The following is an 18,179-nucleotide window of genomic DNA, read 5'->3' on the forward strand; positions in this document are numbered from 1 at the left end:
TACAGGGAAATAAAGAAATTTCTCAGTGATTCTGTGAAAGCTCTAAAGACAACCCAAGTTCAAATTAAAACACTACTACAATCCCAGTTAACTCCCAGACCTCTGCGAAAATAAAACCATGCCACAATGCCTTTGAGAGCAATTTTTATTAGGGTAGCAGAATGGACTTGCAGAAAGCCTATACCAGTACTCCTGGGTGTAGTTTCACCAGTGCGCTGCTTTCATTGTGGATGTTCAACTGCACGTTTAGAATTCAGCATGGCTTAGGGAACCAGAGAGAACAAGAGCTTGATTTCCTGAGTTATCGTAGGACTTCGCACTTGCATTTCTTCTCCTCAGCCTTCAGCCAGGTGCCGGATCCCTTTGTTCAGAGGCTGCCCCAGACACGCCAGCACTTTGTTTACACGTCTCAGTTTAGCAATTGGACTATGAAGAACACACCAAGAGAACTGATAGCGAGATCTGTCTTCGTGTGAGCTCTGCAGCTGGATGGGAGCGGCTGGTGCGGCTCGGCCGGAGCTCCTGCGATCCCGCAGCCCTTCCGTGCCTCCCGCGGCCTCCGAGCGCAGCCAGGCAGACAGACGCAGTCTTTGACCTGAGAGGCTTTACAACCACAGAGTAACTATTGAGTAGCAACGAGGGCGGCAAACTAGTGCTACAGTTTTGTTTCAAATAAAATTTAGAGAATGGTAAGTTTCCATGCCGACAGACATGATCAAAGGTACAGTGACTCAGGTGATGCAGAAGTTACACACTTCGGTTTGACAGATAATTTGGCATTATTTTATTATGAATCTGAGTGAGAGTGAACGAAACAAAATCAGTACCAACTTTCTGCAAATGAAGACACGAAGATGTGAAATTTGGTAATAGTGCTCTCACAAGCCTGAAAACACTTAGGAAATGCAAGTTTCCGTAAATAAGGTGAATGTGGTTTAACTTTATTTACCTGCCAAAGAATCTGTCTAAGAACACTTAAACATAAAATTTCTTAGCTCCCTAACTTGTAAAAAAATTTACTTTCAACAGAGGTGAGGTACTGGGCTGTCATTGTTTACACTAAATTGGAAATGAAAGCCAGAGGAGAGGGACGAATGAGGAAATAGCAAATACACAAGACATTAAAATCAAGAGAGATCTACTGCTTGACACGCTAGTTCTGAAAGGCTGCAAAGGCAGAGGCTGTATTAAAACTGAATTTAGGAGGACAGGCAACCACCTAGGTGTCAGGGTTTTTTTTACTCAGCTTCTTGCACATAGAAATGATATGTGCTCCCAGATATCAATGGATTTCTGGAAATAACCCAGTCACACAGTAGCAGACCCCAGCTGCAGAAGGGGAGACAGCAGGTTGACTGTGTGGCAGTTTGACTGTGGAGCTAGAATCGTGCTCTGGGCTGGGGAGGAAAGGCAGCAGAAGCAGCAGAGACACGGCAGAGGATGCTCAGCTCTGAGCAGAACGGGCTCCCTTTCCCTCAGCGTGCGCAGGAGGGGATGCAGCTCCGCTGGCACTGAGCACTCAGCGCTCACCCCATGGCCTGCCCCCGGTGTCGATCACAGCAGCAGCAGCCACGCTGTCACTGTCACACCGCAGTGCTCAGGCCTGGCCTCGCAGAGCCGGGGCTGGGAACGGCTCAAGGCCGTCCCACAAACACAAATGCTCCTGACGCATTCTGAGGGAAAACGTTCAGAGAGGGCAGAGGGGCTGTCAGATTTAGTTCTCAGATTCAAAATTAACATTTCCAAAACAACTGTTTTAAACTCAAAAGACAGTTTGTCACTTTGGTACCTCTTGGTCCCCAATTTCTGGAACTCTCCTGGAGTGGTTGCAATGTTGTTCTGTGCATGTTTCCTGCTACTCTGCATAGGTATTAAGGGAAGAAGTGAAGGAGGTTTGCAATCACATTCCACTACTTGTTTGCTACAGATTTTTTTCCCCAAAGTTTTCCAAGAGCAGAACGTAAGCCATATTCTAATTCAATGACGCACACAAAAACTTGGGTTTCCCCGTTTAATAGACATTGGCCAGATTTACATCAGACCCAGACATTATTTCTGATTGGTTTTGTGGGGTTGGATTTTGTTTATTATGTTACAAACTGAAGTTTAGGGGGACTTGCAACAAGTCCCACAAAGCACAGTGCAACATTTAGAAAGAAAAGTAAATGAAACTGCCAAACACTCAATCATTTCCTGCCAGGGCTGGGATATTTTTCCTAAGACATCACTTTGAGGAGGGGGTTAAAATTCATGAATGAACTCAAGATAGTGGGAACTGCAAGGAAAAATAAGAAATGACAGCCACAACCTTTTCAATTTAAGGGCAGAATATAAGTCTAAGATATTTTTGATAAATTCTGACAAGAAAAGAAAACAGCATACTTTAAAGTATATTGAAGCAGTGATTTTTAAACAAAGAAAGCAGAACTAGAACATCTTAAATTTTAATCCTTTCTTTACAGGTTACCTAGCCCACTTTTGATTAAGAAAACTGTAGAAAGTTAGTAACAGCCACAAGTTCACACCGAAAGGTGGCACTTGTCAATTTTCCATAGAGTCCTGCTTTACGGGGTGTCTCAAATGCACTGCTCCGATCTTCTATCATAGGCTGCTGACAGCACTTGTGTCAGATTTTAGTCCACTGGTCGCTTTTCACCATATTTCTTTGTAAACTCTTCAGCGTTCTTACAGAATTTTTTACGGTCCTTAGAGTATTCTTCAGCTAGGTCAGCCCGGAGGGGGTGCTCGGGCTGTGGATCATTCACCAGTGCTATGAGGGACTGGATTACTGTCAAAAGAAGTATAAATACCGTCAGAGACTTAGAGGGTTAATTTTTCAAAATCAAAATGTAAGCAAAATTCCCCTGTAAGAAAAGAGCTTTAACTGCATTTAAATACAGCCCCATAAATCTCGGGCCTTTTCAAGCGCAGCGCGTGAGTAAGCTGCAGTGATATGCCAAGATTGAGTTCAATGACCATGAATAAACACCAGAAAATCGTATTTGTAAACAAAATCAACATGAACAGAGTGCACAAATTATTTCCCATGTAATTGGCATACCATCTAAAATCCTCTCCTATGGCTGAGAATGAATCAAAGCTCTCAGACAGGTTCACTGAAGGGATGGGGTGAAGATGGAATTTGCACCATGAAGCATTTCCCGACACCTGTCCCAGTGACGCAGCTGTGACTGAGCCTCTTCTGGAAACCCTTTCTTCCAGCTTCATCTCCTATGATTCTTACTTCTCTATGAACAGCAGGCAAGTTTTCCCTTTACTCTCAGATGCCCAAGGCAGCCACCAGAAGAGATGCACTGGGCAAACAACGGGGTGAGAGTGGCAAGGTGCTCACAGCAATGTCACCAATGTCCCTGTCACTTTCTGAACAGAAGTCATCCTTGGGGAAATGGAAATGCGCCTGACATTTACACAGTGAACCTCACAGCCCGCAGTGCCATTTATTGCTACATTTTTCTCACACACATCCTCACAGGCATTGGAAGCTCACAAGGATCAGGAGTCCCACTGCCCAGGCACCCAAAGGTGTCAGAGTTCCTGGGCAGGAGTGCAAGTTCAGACAATGATGATCACTCCAGCAGATGCTGGAACACAAGAGTGGCTTCGTTTGGGGCATTAATCTCAGTCTTTTCCACTCATGAACAAACCTCAAAACAAACACTCAAAGCCACGCTCAAATCTGATGTTTATCTCTAAACTGCTAAACGGGAACATTTCTTACCACAAATCCAAGTTTGAACTGCAACAGACTATCTAAGGAATGTAAAATTGATACCAGCTTCCTTCACAGTAACTCCGAAGTCCCAGCCTTATAAGAACTGCCATCCTATTGCTGAAACCAGCAGAAACACTGAGTGGCAATCCCTTCTCACTGAGCAAAGCATGCAAAAACACTGCTGAGAAAATGTCTGGTCAATAACGTTAATAACAGTAACAAGCCAGGAAAAACCAGGCGTGGTAGAACAGGAGCTGCCTCAATACCCACAGCATTTGAAAACTGCCCTGCCACAACAGTTGTTTTTAATATTAAGCATAAATTAACAGCAGTAAGATGCACAATTAGTATGTGAAAGGTGAGTTAATGATTTATGATGAACTTAATCTCTTCACTTTTTTGCCACCTGTGTGAACAAAACCAATTGCTGTGATGCCGTACTAATGAAGTCACATTACTGCATTGAGAAAAGCTAAGAGTGATTTCTCAGTGCACAAGAAATCCAAAGAAAAAGGAATAGACATTTAAGCGTGGTTTTAGTAATATTGTCACAGGTTCATACAACCGTGTAGTAACAACAGATGTTGACACTAAAACAACTTCTTGAAGAAAGACTTAAACAAAAAACCACAACACAGCAGACCTTGAGAGATTTGCAATATTTTGACACCCAGGATCAGTTCCAAATTCTGATTTTAGCACAGCTTTTATTCACTCTCTCAGATAAAAACGGAATTGCTGCTTCTCAGAGAGATACTGACTATATTCTGCATGCAAACAATTGTTTCAGTAGTTCCAGCTAATGACAGCTTGTTTTTCAAGCTGGGTAGAGACATGTAAGTCCTTCAGTTAATTAGCAAGGGCTGATAGCACCAAGATGGCTGTTCAGGTGTGGAACAGAACAGAAACCTTCCGCAGTTCTTTCCATCTCCTCTCTCCCAAGGACCTTTGTCCTGTACAATCAGGGATAAATCTACAACAAACCTAAGATCTTGGCCATCCTATTTCACAGGTTCTTTTTGCCGCCACCTCCATTTTCACCAACATTCACCTGCTTCATCTCTTCTAAAACAACTACAGGAATTTTCTAGTTTTGTCTTTGGGCAAGATCGCACAGCTGGAAGTCCTGTCTTTAGCATGCAGGGGTACACAGAAAAAAAATCTTAAGTACAGCATGGTTTCCTATCAGGAACACAGATCATGTGAAAATAACCTTAAAGAAGAGCCTGGAAGAGAGAAGTATTTTCTGCTCTGGAACAAGATACTTCAGTGTCACTGAAGCTCAAGCACTGCCCTAAACTGCTACTCATTTGAATGAATACTCTTTAAAAAATAAGCGTTTTTTTGCAAGAATGTTTGCTTTCCATATGCATAATAACGAAAGCTTAATACCCAGCTAATCATTACCTGGCAGACAACACAGAATTCTCACCCCAACAACTCATGCAAGCAACAACAGGAAAAAAACCCTACTTATATTACACTTAAATGTGCCAGAGAACCTGACAGAACTTTTTTCCTTACAATATTTAGATTCTTATCAAAGACACTCTACACAGCAAGCCTGACAGCAATGATTTTTTAAAGAACTACAAGTTAATCTGTGGTATTATTTCAGATTTTGTTTAAGACTCCCTTAATATTTCAAGCTATATGTTGAAATCACTGAACCACGTGGCAGATTATAAAATATAGAAATCCTTGAGGTTTTCAACCCTTTCTTTCAAACATTCAGGAATTTACTGAACACCTCTGGACTCTAAAGTCACTGTTTAAAAAGAAACACAGAGTAACCCCCACACAAACTACCAGCAAAATTGCGAAGTATGCCAAGGACACTTCCTTAATAAACTCCTTAGTCATGAAGAGTTTTGTGGTTTCCGGGAGGTGGAAATGCCACTTCAGTGCCGGTACCTCCCATTCCAGTAACAAAACGAGATTCCACAGGAGTTGTACTCTGTGCTCACCACGTGTGATTCACAACACAAACCTTACAATGAACATACCCTCAGAGCTCTGAGAAGCTGACAAGGGAAACATTCTTAGCTTTAAATTCAAACACTCTGCAAAGTTTCTCAATACCCAGTTCCTTCTCCACACGGAGTCCTACCTTGGTCAGTTTTGGTTGCTGGCTTCCAGTTTTCAGCACTAATTACTGGCAGACAAACCTGCCCCTTTTCATCGATGTTAGGGTGATAGATCTTTGTTTTAAATGTAATCTTAGGAGGTTTGAATGGATATTCTGCTGGGAAGTTGATTTCAATTCTGAAGGCTCCTTTATCATATGGAGGATTGTCCTGCAACAAGAAGGCAGAATGTCAGGAATGTGGCACATGCTAACGGACACAAGTGAAAAGCAGCATGGCACAGACTTGGATTTCTTTGATCTCTTGAATGACCTCTTTGAAAGGCATTTTCTACCAACACTGCTGCCAGGTTTATGTGTCAGGAAACATCAAAACCTATGTGAGAGGCAATACAACCTGCACATTTGCATCCGCCCTGGAAAAATCAGGCTGCCATTGCCCTACAGCTGGCTGACATTTCTGTGGGTAAGGAAACATCCAGCTCCATTTACCTCCAACTCAAGGCCCTCTCTAGTGCTTTGTGTTTCAAAAACCATAGTAAACCCTTTCCCAGACACAAACAGCAAGCCTGACAAGGGAAATGGGTTTCTGAACAGTTATTTTGTGTGTCTCACAACATGGTGGCATGAACAGCAATGCAGTTTGGTTTGCCAGATCTCCCTAAATGTTTCGAGAACGTTTTTGTGCTGACTACACAAAAATCTGCTGAGCATTCATTGGTACTAAAGATAGATATTCACTGTGTTTGCTGATGAGAACATTCTGAATTTGTATGCAGTTTTAGCACCCACTCTTATCAGATCAGTTTTGAAGGAGCAGGATGAGAGAACTGTGAAGTGAGAAAAACAGTTCTTCATGCTGAAACAGAAAATACAATGCCCAGAATGTCACTTAGAAAAACCTGTTAGACTATTGATACTGATGCTTTAGATACTGCACAAGAGAGGCAGAACAAAAATAAACTATTGCTACATTTAAAGCCTATGAAAATATAATTCTGCACTGAAAACAGTAACTGTGGAATGAAGCCTTTCCAAACACTCTGGGAACAAGAATCAGAAGATGAGAGTTTCCAGTTGGTGTAAAGTATAATCACACACATTCTTCATTAGCAACCAGACCCTTCCCTGCAATCAATTCCACCCCAGAATTTACCAATACTTGGGGGTGGGGAGTGTTCTATTAAAATATTTGTCAACAGAAAACATTTAATTTTAGGCTCATCCATGTGGAGAATCTGGTTGTGTGTTTGTAAGAAATACAACAGTTTCTGCCAGGGGGAGAGGCAACCACAGCAGTTTTAAAATCACTTTTTACTCAAGCAATCCTAAAACCTTTGGAAGCTGAACTAGTAACTTGTGGTGACAACTTAGGCAGTCACTGCCCTCTTCCCCCACCGCTCAATCGTTCTTGTCTCCATCATGTGCTGTAATTTGTGAGGATGTTCAGTGAACTGACATGAGAAGTGACCTGCCTTAAAAAAAAACCACTTTCTTCTCTGTACCTCTTACATGAACAAGGAGCCTGGGCTACACGGTCTTGTTTTGATGTTGAAATCAAACAAACAGTTTACCTTGGCCACCCACAGGACACAAACTCCTTCATTCTACAATTTAGAACAGGAAAAGAAGTCGACCAGGTATCTTCAATTTACTTCTCAATTGAGTGAACACCCTTAAAAACTTAACATTTGTTCTGAAGAACAAAGTATGTTACAAACAGAAGCTTTTTAAAGCTTTACAGCTCACCTTTACATTATCTTTCACAGTAATTCTGTATGAACACTATTAGAAATAATAACCATTATCTTTCACACCTTTATTAAGCAGCTGACCAAGAAATGCCCAGTTATAGCATTTAATAATCAGTAAGTGGTTAGTCCTACTGAAGTAAGTGTCTTTAAACCCTAAGTAAGAACATTTGCTAAAATGGAAACAGCACGTGAAGCAAAAACAGAGAAAAAAGTTCAACTTTCAATGAGCTCATGTATTGCATTTTGAAATCATCAACTCTGGTACCAAAAATAGCTAAAGAGACAGTAACACTAAAACATCTACAGCATAACCTCAGAATAAAAACTTATACTACTCTTTGAATACAAACACCACATTTGAAATTACTAAAGGAAGTGTAATTTCATAACAAAATTCTCCCTTAACTATACCAGCAGTGAATTTGAGGCAATTTCCCCAGTAACAGGACATTTAACAAACCAAAAGGCAGGTCTGGGGCACAGTTCACTGAACCAACATTTAAACACTTGTGAAGCTGCAAAGCTTTGCAAAACAAACACCATGCTCACCCTCTGTCAAGCAGAAACTGTTAAAAACAGCCGCTGTACACTGCACATTCCCAATCTTAACAGGAATAAACAAGTATTTTTGTGTTTTGCTTTATTAGACATATTTACTAAGCTTATACTGCTTCAAAGTATTATCAAAGCACTAAACTGTTACACATGAACCACAAAGTGGCTGATTAAAGCAAGTTGTTCCCCAGCTCTGTCAAATTCCCGTGTCAGATCCCACTTGCTTTGTTTGCAGGAGCAGTGTCAGCCACTCCAAGGAAACAGCAAACTTCACGTATTCCCCAGCCTTTGGAGTGTAAAGGCCCAGCCATTACCTCAGCCCGTGCCATGTGAGCTCCAGAGCAGGCTCTGACTAACGAGGCAGTGCTACAGAGATGTCTCAAAGTCTTACTCATGTAATAAAAACACAGACACTGACTGGTTGGGGAGGCTTTCTGGCAGCACCCACAGAAAACCACAACTGCTGCCCTCGTGGCCCATCCCCTATTGCTGCAGACTAAAAATAGCTCTTAGAGCCAAGCCAGCCATTTCCCACTGCTATGGGCCACAGCACCGGGAAACACACGGGGTAAAAATCCAAGTGACTCTCTACCAAGAAACCAACACATCACATTTCCTGCTTTCCCCTTAGTAACAAATCCCTCTCTATTTGACTAATAAAATGGTTATCTACTTCGATTAAACATTCCCTAAGAAGACTGTAGTGCTTTAAAAAAAAAATAAGTGAAATAGGTTTCTTTTGGCACTAATGCCTAAATAAAGATATTACTTTCTTTTAAAGAGCTCACTATGGAAAATCCAAACCCTTTCCTTGCATCGAATTTTTCCCAATACTCAGTTTTATGCTAGTAATAAATCCAGTAAATTTAAAAAACCCCACATATTAAGGAGTAAAAGTATTTCATACTTCCTTTCTTCTTCCTATGATCATGTAGGTTTTATACTACATAATATAAATGTAGTATAAATGTATAATGTAAAACCAAACTTCACTTTCTTCCCCCTTCCAGCACCTCTCCCAGTGCCACCACGGAGCTGCAGCCATGTGTCAGCCCAGGCCTACAATAACCAATTATTTCATGGTCACCAGCAGCAATACTGAGCTGTGGATTTATGAGATACAAATGATCCTCATTTTATTTTAAAGCTCATAAGGAATAGTCTATACTCACAGGAACAATAAGCCCTTGCCAGGTCAATAAATTAGCTTCATCAACCTGGATATTACGGAAGTTTTTCATTCCACATTTGCGGATTTCTTCAAGCTCCTGAAAAGCAAAGCAAAGTGTTAAGTGTAAGTTAATAACTGTATTAAGCAAGATGCTCGCATTTGTTTTTCAAAATGTTTCAAGGTCAGTGTGGGTTTCTTTAATTAGTGGTGGCAACCCACATAAATGAGAAATAAAATTTTGTGCCTGTAAAAAGTAAAATTCTCTGAGATGAGATATTAAAACCCTTATTTTCTGATATGTGAGGAAAACACAAAAATGTCTTGTTATTAAGAAGACACAATGAAGCAGAAGTATTAAAAACTACATTTAAAGATGTTTCTCTATCTCAAAGGCAAATCCGCCTTTGGTCACAGACTACTGATAATACTCTGACGTGCAGAAATAAAATGCATCTTAGGATTTGTGTGAAGGAGAACAGTGATTTGGAAGAACTATTTCATAATAGATTTAACCAGGGATAAAACCACTGAACAGGCCAATTATTTCAACTGAAAATGAACAAATTCCTGCATGAACAGCTTAAATGGATCCAAACCCACAAACATATCAATCTAAGCCAAACAAGCCTTGTTTAGAGCAGTAACTTGAAAAGATTCAGCTTCCTCTCTGTTTAGTACCTCAAAGCTCACAGTACACATTAGGATTCCTCTCTTTAAAGCTGTGTCAATCTTAAGCAAGGTTATCTCTCTGCACCAGTTGAACTATTTTGAATCAGTTAGCAAACCAGGTATCACCAAAATAAGTATTTCAGCCTTTTTATATTTAAAATGACATGTAAGCCCTACTGTAAGGTCTGTTTCCTGGAGTATTTCATAAGACCTAAAAAGAAACACCTCAAGGTTCCACTTTTATTTCCCCCACAACAATTACAGTCCTTTGTGGTTGAACTCTGCCATTTTATCTTTAAAGAGAATTTAACCAAATATGAATTCAAAAATCATCCACAGCGAAACATAAAAGTTTCCCAGTGCTTTCAGAACAGCAGCACATGTCTGGAGGCTGCAGAGGTTAGGAAAAATATTGCTTATACAGCAGCACTGGGGTGCTCTGACAGTGCTCAGCTCTGCACTGGGTGCAGGCATCTTGCAAAATTAAGTTTGATATAATTATGATAAACCCACCAATTACAAGCAAAGGCACTACACAGTGAAAAACAAGAGTTCAGTTTTCCTGCTACAAGTGCTGTACTGTCCATGGTTTGTTTTCTAAAATAGCTCTATGTTCATCTTGGATCAAACCTTTCTGCACTTGACTAGCAGATTTAATACTTGCAGTAACCTCTTGCATAAATTCAGCATCATGATAAAATTCTGACCCAAAGGGAAAACAAGAATTCCAAATGCATGTGAAACAAAAATCATGAGGGCCTCATATCAGCAAATTTATATTTCCACCCACTGTACCTAGTAAGCAAGAGCATACTCTGAACACAAAGTTTAACCTTGGAGGCTTGGATCTGAATTGATGTCTAACACTATCCCCAAGACACGAACACTGACTTTTTAGTCTAGACCCATGGAATAATCCCCAAATTCCACTGCTGATAGACTTATGCAATGTCACAGACAGTTTGGGTGTTTTTTTTAAAGAGCTAAGAGGATTATCCTATTCCCTTAGAGCAGGAAAACATAACCCCCCCAAAATAATCCCATGAAGCATATTTATAGGGATAGAGAGCAAACCAAAATATTCAAAAGAAAATAACCTTTATGATCACAGCTCTAAGAGGTGCTTTACCATCACTCAGAGTGCAAATCCCCACAGTGGGGAGCTGAGTGTGCTGCTCGCTCCCATCACACACAGGACTGGGAAGCCCTGGCAAACTACTACTGCACAGCATGGAACAGGGAAAATATTGCACTCTACACTAGGTGTAACACACCAAGCACTGAGAACAGAATACGCTTTTTTTTTTAGGTATTTAAGCATGAATAAACGTGCATTATTCAAAGTGCCTTCACTCTAAATCAAGGCAAGGAAAACGGGTTTGGACTATTTTCGAGTGACTATAGTAAAAACATGCACATGACAGAAATCCCCCCCCATTATGCCCAGTGGGACTGCAGCTTCCATGCAGGAGCTTTTGTCCAGGTTCAGACAATAGCACTGTACTGCTGCTGGCCCAGAGAACAATTGTCCACACGCAAAAAAAGGGAAGGACTATGACTCTATAATTCAGGTATGTTATTAAGCTAATAAAACAAAATGGAAAAGCGTGGCTTCACACTGCTGGAAAAATCAAGCACCTATATCTTATAGTTAGATTCAGGTTAAAAAATTGCATGCTGAATTAAGAAATGCAAGAGTCCCATACAGAGATCATTATAAAATTGTAAAACTTTGTATGCCATCATGAAAAGTTAAAATAAATATGCAACTTGTTTTCCACTTTTTCTCAAGTCTACCATATGAGAGAGGGAATTAAACAGTACAGAGGCACTAAACTAGACAAAATTTATTCAGGCCATCTTCCTCCTTCAACTGACACGTGAGGCCTTTGCAGGAAACTGCTTTCAGAATCAAAGCCGTGGTGAATTGCTGGAGTGTGGCAGGCCTGTACTCTGCCCTTCTCCTGCGGGAGGAGCTGACAGCTGTGCGAGGGCCGGGCAGGGATAAACCCGGCAGCTCCGTCCTCACACGCAGCCAGGACTGCAGAGGTCAGCGACAATCCAGCCACCTTAGGGAATGCACCTGAACCGCGGGCTTAGACAGATCGTGATTTATACTAGAAATTACTTTTCTTATACTAGCAGTGTTTCGGACTTGGTATCTCACTCCAAATGAATCAAAGCCTCGGTGGAGTTCTTTACACACAGCTTTTCCCCCACTATGGCAGCGTAACGCTACACAAGCCGTGCTTTCAGGAGTGGTAAGAGCTTCTCCATTCACTATTTAAGGGTATGAGGGGAGGTTGTTTTGGTTTTTTTCTTCTGGCACCTGCCAAAACCCATAATAAAGATCTAACTGCCTCAGGGCCAGGGAGGCAGACACAACTGCAGTACAAAAATACTGTTATAAAAGTGAATGAGCTACTAAATACTTTCAAGCAGCACAGATTAAAAACTAACAATACATTTAACATGGGCTTGAGCAACTCCAAAGGGATAAAAACTGCTTTATGAGGTAAAAGGATACAGTCCATATATTTATTTCAAATTAATACTTCTGAGTCTAGGCAGACAGTAAATAGATTAATTCCTTTTCTTGTCCTCCACCCCTTAATTTTGTCAAGTAACATAATTAAAGGAGCATAGGAGGAGCGTAACTAAAGCTTGGATGGCTGCAGTGAGAATTTCAATCAATCTTCATTCCCCACTCTTTATCAACCTTGCATGTGACCTTGCTGCTTGAAAAACTGAAATGTCTTAGTTCTTAGTTCATGGGCCTTTCCTGAGAGACAACGTTTGTAATTTGGAAATGTCCAAAGTGTTATATACAGCACATGAAATGGAGAAAACACTGTTTCAGAGGTGGCACCTGATCTTCAAGCATATCACGCTGAAGGTAGTCATAAAAGTACATACTACTTCTCATACATAACCATTAAAGGTTTAAAATTGTCATTTTCAAAACTGGGTAATCATTTGTGCTGTTCAGATCAAAAACTAAATGTTCGAAAGTAGAAAGAAAAGCAGCATCAACTTAAAATGTAGCTGAGTCTTTTAAAAAACCTTCAACTGTTTTGTCCATGCATCTTTCAAGTTTTGCACTTCTCTAAAACCCCAAGCCAATATGAAAATGCAGTCAAGGCAAATACTTGTAAGAGTGCAATTCCAGAATATGGGAATAAGTGTAAGAGCTCACACTGACTTGAGTAAGTTCTGCATCAAGCCCAGAATGCTACTAAATTCACAAATAAAACCAAAAGCCTCCTGAGATAACTCTAAACCATTATTACGATTTGTATTTATCTGTTTATGAATACATTCTCTAAAAAATGCCTGTAAGTCAAACAGGCTCCAAAACACTGATCAGGAACTGGCCAGTTTCACTTTCTGGATTTACAGGTACAGAGAAGTCTTAAAAAAAAAACCCCTTAAAATTTGATCCTACCGCACACACAAAAAGATCCATCACAAACCCAAACAAAAACAGAAAGAGAATTTAGTTCTTTTAAGAATCAGCAGCAAGTTTCCTCTGCAACATTACAATCCTGTATACTCACTTATTGACTGAGCAATTCTACTTTTTGGCAAAGTATTTTAATTTGACTAAAAATCCTTTTGTCAAATCTCTGTTTCAAAAAAGGAAAATGCATCTATATTCTCACTTCTGCCTAAGGACAATCATACGTTGCTCAAAACCATATTTCCCTCGTTACTAAGAACTGAAGTTTGCATCAATTTAGAAACGTTTGTCAAGTATCAGAGTTGTTGAAAACCTCTTTATTTGGGAACACTACAGTGTTTGCAGGACCACAGCATCCTGGAGATTGCAGGCCACCTACCTGGGTGTGGTCCCATGCTTGTATTTTATCACAGAGTTCAACAGTTGCATAAACGTTTATGCAACTATGGAAGCAGAGCAAAAACAATAAAATTAAAATATTTGTCAACATATCTCACTTGCTATGCGAAGCGTCATTCACTCTTTAAACCGGTTTTCAATTTCTATTGCTAAAGGAACATCTGAAAACCAGGAAAAGCGTGGATCTTACAGACAGCTGAGCTCCATCCCGGGCAGTCCCCATGGAAGGGCCCAGCTCCACACCTGGGGCAGCACAGCCTTCTCCAAGAGCTCCCAAACACCCTGTGGGAGGGGCAGCTCAGCACCACACGCTGTACCCTGCACGCGCTGTGCGTGTCCAGCACCAGAACAGCCTTCCCTCTGCGCCTCCCCACACCTGGCTACGGATCCAGCATGGAGAACGGCTTCTTTTACATCAGCAGGTGGCAACTGCGCAAAGCCTTCCCTTGAAGTCTCTGGCACGTCTCCGGGAGATCCGTGCTCCCCATCATACGGCCTGGAGACAATTTCCTTTCTATGACAAAGGGCCATGAAGCCTTAGATCCTCTCCTAAATATAATCAATCCATATTTGCCTGTTTTAACCCTGAGAGACCATTCACAACATCACATCCTTGACAAAGACTGTTTCATTCCCACTGTTCACATTTCACAAGGAGTCAGGATTCAACAGCTGGGGCTCTGAAGAGGTGTAATGGTGGCTCACAGATCAAACCTCCACCTCAGTTGTCACTGGAATATGAGTCATTGCCTACGTTTGTTTCACGTTTTTGCTAAGCTAGGTGTGCTCCTGGAAGGGCACACCTCCACGGAGCTGCAGCGAATCAGGGGAGAAGACTTCAGTGAGATGGCACTACTTGATGGGATAAAGCTTGGCAAAAAGAAACCATAAAAGAGGTCTTTGGCCTAGGGAAGGTGATTTGTTTAAACATGCCCTCAGAAAACAAGCCAATCTTGTCATCTTTGTAACTTGAATTCACATTTAAAATTGAATGGTACACATACAATGGCAAAATTTGTAATGTTCATTTCACACAGAGGTTTGTGAAGTCAGGATGGAAATGGCTCCTCCAACAGGAAAAGGGCATCCATTCCCAGCTGGACAGTGGACACGACTCCCAGTTTTCTACAGGCAGACAGTGAGTTATTACTGATGTACTGCATCCAGTCTCTTTGAGCCACAGTGATTAATATGAATAACTATGATGCGTGACTTGAGTCCAGAAAAAATGCAGTACTTCAAAATGTTGGCAAGACCTTAAGGAAACAGGAATTGCTTAATTTTATATAACTATAAAAGGTTTGAGGTTTAGTCTCATTTATCAAAGACAAGCTTGATTATTTTGCTCCAAGAAAAGACAGTTAATGCGTATCCTAAATTATTTTAAAGGTAATTGACTGACACAGTGAAAAACCCCATTTCCTTTAGTTATAATCACTCACCATTCCAAGACCCTGACAAAAACACCCCAAAGACTTCCCAATCTCAAAACTTCAACAGTGAAAGACTTCAAATCAAAGTGGACCTGTGAATCTGGGAGTTTAACAGTGATATTAGGTTGATACACATGTGAGTCTGGACCTTCACATCATGCTGCAGCAATCCCGATGACATCATCCCTACTCTAAAAGGGAACTCTACTTTGTCCCTACCGAGATGAAGAATGGCAAAACCAGAGCCTTTTGGGCTGCCTTGACTCCCCAGAGCAGGAAAGGAACTGCTGATTTAACAGCCTCTGCAAGCTGTGGGACAGAGCACCCCACAGCTCCTGAACTGCATAAACCCCACACACAACACGAACAACCCACAGATATTAGGCAACAAAAACAAAAGTGAAATTATGATAGGTACGTTATCAATGTCTCCTTCATTCCCACACCACTCCCTCCAAGAAACAGCTGCCACACCAATTTCTAGAAAATAAGGTCATGTTATCAAAACTCCTTTAGTGTATTTTAGTCTGAAGTACTAACTAATGTTTCAGAAGTATAGTGAAAATGAGGAGGGGGGCTGAAAAGCAAGAGGCACTGAAAATATTAAGAACAATTTTTCTTGCCTTTCAGATTTTTATTTCCTACTTTAAATTAACAACAACAACAAAAAAAGTTGAAAATATATATTATTACTACCAGAGTAGTAGTGATATGCTTCCGAACAATCAATGTATTTTTTCACAACAGGCAAAAAACCTGCCTTACAAAAATAGTAAACAACTATTTAATTTTATATCTGAAACTAAGGGAAACCTTATTTGAGAATAAAGCAACAGACATCGTGATTATGATACTAATGTCCTGAGAAAATACAGAGCTATCAAAAAATGAAATAAGGAATGAATTCCATCTCACCAGGATCCTTAAGGACAATTAAATGTTTATGCCTACTGATTTTCAATATATAGGAATGACACTGCACACAAACTATTTACAATTTAATTTTTAAATGCTCCAACAAAACGAGTCTTAGAGAATCACCGCTGAGCTATTGGTTTCTTCCAAAATACCCAAGTATTAATGGTTATTTATATATCTGCACCATTAAGGAAATGCAACTTTAGGATGTGCCATGAACATGTCCTGGTGAAATCCCAGCCCTACTGGGGGTCCACGTCCTTGAAGCCAGCTGTAAAACTGGTGTTAAAGGATTAAGTTCAACAGAATCACCCAAGTACCTGTCAAATCCCAGTGCAGGGTTGCTCTGCACCCCACAGGGGGAAGATTTTAATAAGCATGAAACATTGCTCAACAGTTATGGGGTCTTTCCCCTCCATTTCCCAGGACTGGCCTGTAAAGTTCATTGATTTCCCCACAGGCACTTCGCATGCAAATCTGGGTTCTGCCACAGCATTTTACAGATGAATAAATTTTATGCCACTACGTACGTGTGTCCTAGGCAAACCTCACTGCTTACAGTTTGTGATGTTAATTGGCAATTATATACAGCACATAAAATAAATTTGTGTGCTTTGGGGGCAATGGTTACCATTTTCCTTCTAAGAAGTACCTTCCTCCTCAAAGAAAATAATGAGAAACATAATCCCGAGTGGTATTTAACCGTAAACTATACGTGCTCCTGGTTACAGCCCATCCGGGGCCGAGTTTCCATTTCCAAGTATCATCCGCGGTTCAGAACAAATAAGAGTGAAGACGAAAACATTACCACGTCCGCAGCGAATGAAGAAACTTCTGAACCCAGGTCCATGTTTCTGTATGATAAGCCTCTTACTCATACAAGGAAGAGGTTACTCTCCGAAACAACGAAAACGAAATTATTTCATCCCTGGGCGTCTGGGGACGGTTCCTCACCGGGGTGAGCGCGGGGGAGCGGCTAACCTCCCCCGGCAGGGAGGGAGGGAGGAGAGGGCGCTTCCCCGCCGAGCCCTCCCCCGGCAGGGCCGCCGAGCCCTCCCGCCGCCCCGGGGATGCCCCGGCCCCGGGCGGCGGCGTTTCCTTCCCCCCGTCCCTTCCTCTTTGCTTAGTCACCCTGGAGCCCCCCGAGCGAGGGGGTCGGGGCGGCCCGCGGCGCCCGCCCAGCGCCCCCGCCCAGCCGCGGGCGGCAGCCGAGCCCGCGGGGCGCTGCCGGAGCGCGGGGCGGCGGCGGCGGGGGGGAGGCGCGGCCCCTCACGGCCGCGGCCCAAGTGCCGGCTGCTCCCGCTCCGGCCGCTCGGGCGCGGGGCGCCGCCGAGGGGCGCGGTGGAGGCCGCCCCGCCGGGGCGCGGCGGGGGAGGCGGCTCCGCGCCGCCGGAGGGGGCCGGGGCGGAGGGGCAGCCGCGGGAGCCGGGGCCGCCCGCCCGGCGGCCCTGCCCGGCGCTGTTACCTTCATCAGCCTCCTGCTGGCCGCCATCTTGGCTCTGCTGCTGCGCCCCACAATGCATCGCGGCGCGGGCCGGCCGCTAAACCCTGCGCTTCCTGGGGCGGTGCGCGGGCGGGGCGGGGCGGGGCGGGGCCTGCGCTCGGCTCGGCTCGGCTCGGCTCGGCTCGGCTCGGCTCGGCTCGGCTCGGCTCGGCTCGGCTCGGCTCGGCTCGGCTCGGCTCGGCTCGGCTCGGCTCGGCTCGGCTCGGCTCGGCTCGGCTCGGCTCGAACCAATTCGACCTGGCTCGGCTATGTTCGGCTGCACTGGGCTGTGCTCGGTTCGGCCCAGTTCGGCTCGATTCGGCCCGACTCGGCCCCCGCCGCCCCGAGACCTCGGTGCAGCCTTTTCAATCACCAATCACTGATTTAAAAGTGTTGCTGTGCCTTTTTATCTTTATTGTGCATCCCCCCAATTCGGTACCACCTTCCTCGGCGGGGAAGAGACAACCACCTGTAGTTACAGGCTTTCTCAAAGAAGCCCACATCCTCTTCAGAGCCCT

The 18,179-nt window shown here is 42.8% G+C and overlaps 1 protein-coding gene across 2 annotated transcripts; it reads right to left on the reverse strand.

The window, feature by feature from the left end:
- Positions 1-131: 131 nt before the first annotated feature.
- UBE2L3 (ubiquitin conjugating enzyme E2 L3) lies at positions 132-17,737 on the reverse strand. 2 transcript variants are annotated; one of them, XM_040080680.2, is made up of 4 exons: positions 17,644-17,737; positions 9,301-9,396; positions 5,844-6,030; positions 132-2,788 (listed from the first exon to the last, which is right to left on the reverse strand). In XM_040080680.2, exons 1-4 carry the CDS (start codon positions 17,668-17,670, stop codon positions 2,634-2,636), a joined length of 465 nt encoding a protein of 154 aa, XP_039936614.1. In that variant the 5' UTR covers positions 17,671-17,737; the 3' UTR covers positions 132-2,633. The 2 variants fall into 2 exon arrangements, with proteins under 2 accessions (XP_039936614.1, XP_039936613.1); XM_040080679.2 differs by lacking the exon at positions 17,644-17,737 and adding an exon at positions 16,987-17,231.
- Positions 17,738-18,179: the final 442 nt, after the last annotated feature.

Source organism: Hirundo rustica, chromosome 17 (genome assembly GCF_015227805.2).
Source record: "Hirundo rustica isolate bHirRus1 chromosome 17, bHirRus1.pri.v3, whole genome shotgun sequence".
In the NCBI taxonomy this organism is placed as follows: Eukaryota; Metazoa; Chordata; class Aves; order Passeriformes; family Hirundinidae; genus Hirundo; species Hirundo rustica.

What these genes read in the sequence shown, in the direction of transcription:
- UBE2L3 (XM_040080679.2), bottom strand. Translation starts at nt 17,028, where the DNA reads ATGGACCTGGGTTCAGAAGTTTCTTCATTCGCTGCGGACGTG. An exon ending in CTTCATTCGCTGCGGACGTG is followed by an intron (nt 9,397 to 16,986) that starts GTAATGTTTTCG and finishes TTTGCTTTTCAG; the next exon opens with GAGCTTGAAGAAATCCGCAA. An exon ending in GGCAAGGGCTTATTGTTCCT is followed by an intron (nt 6,031 to 9,300) that starts GTGAGTATAGAC and finishes TTCTTGTTGCAG; the next exon opens with GACAATCCTCCATATGATAA.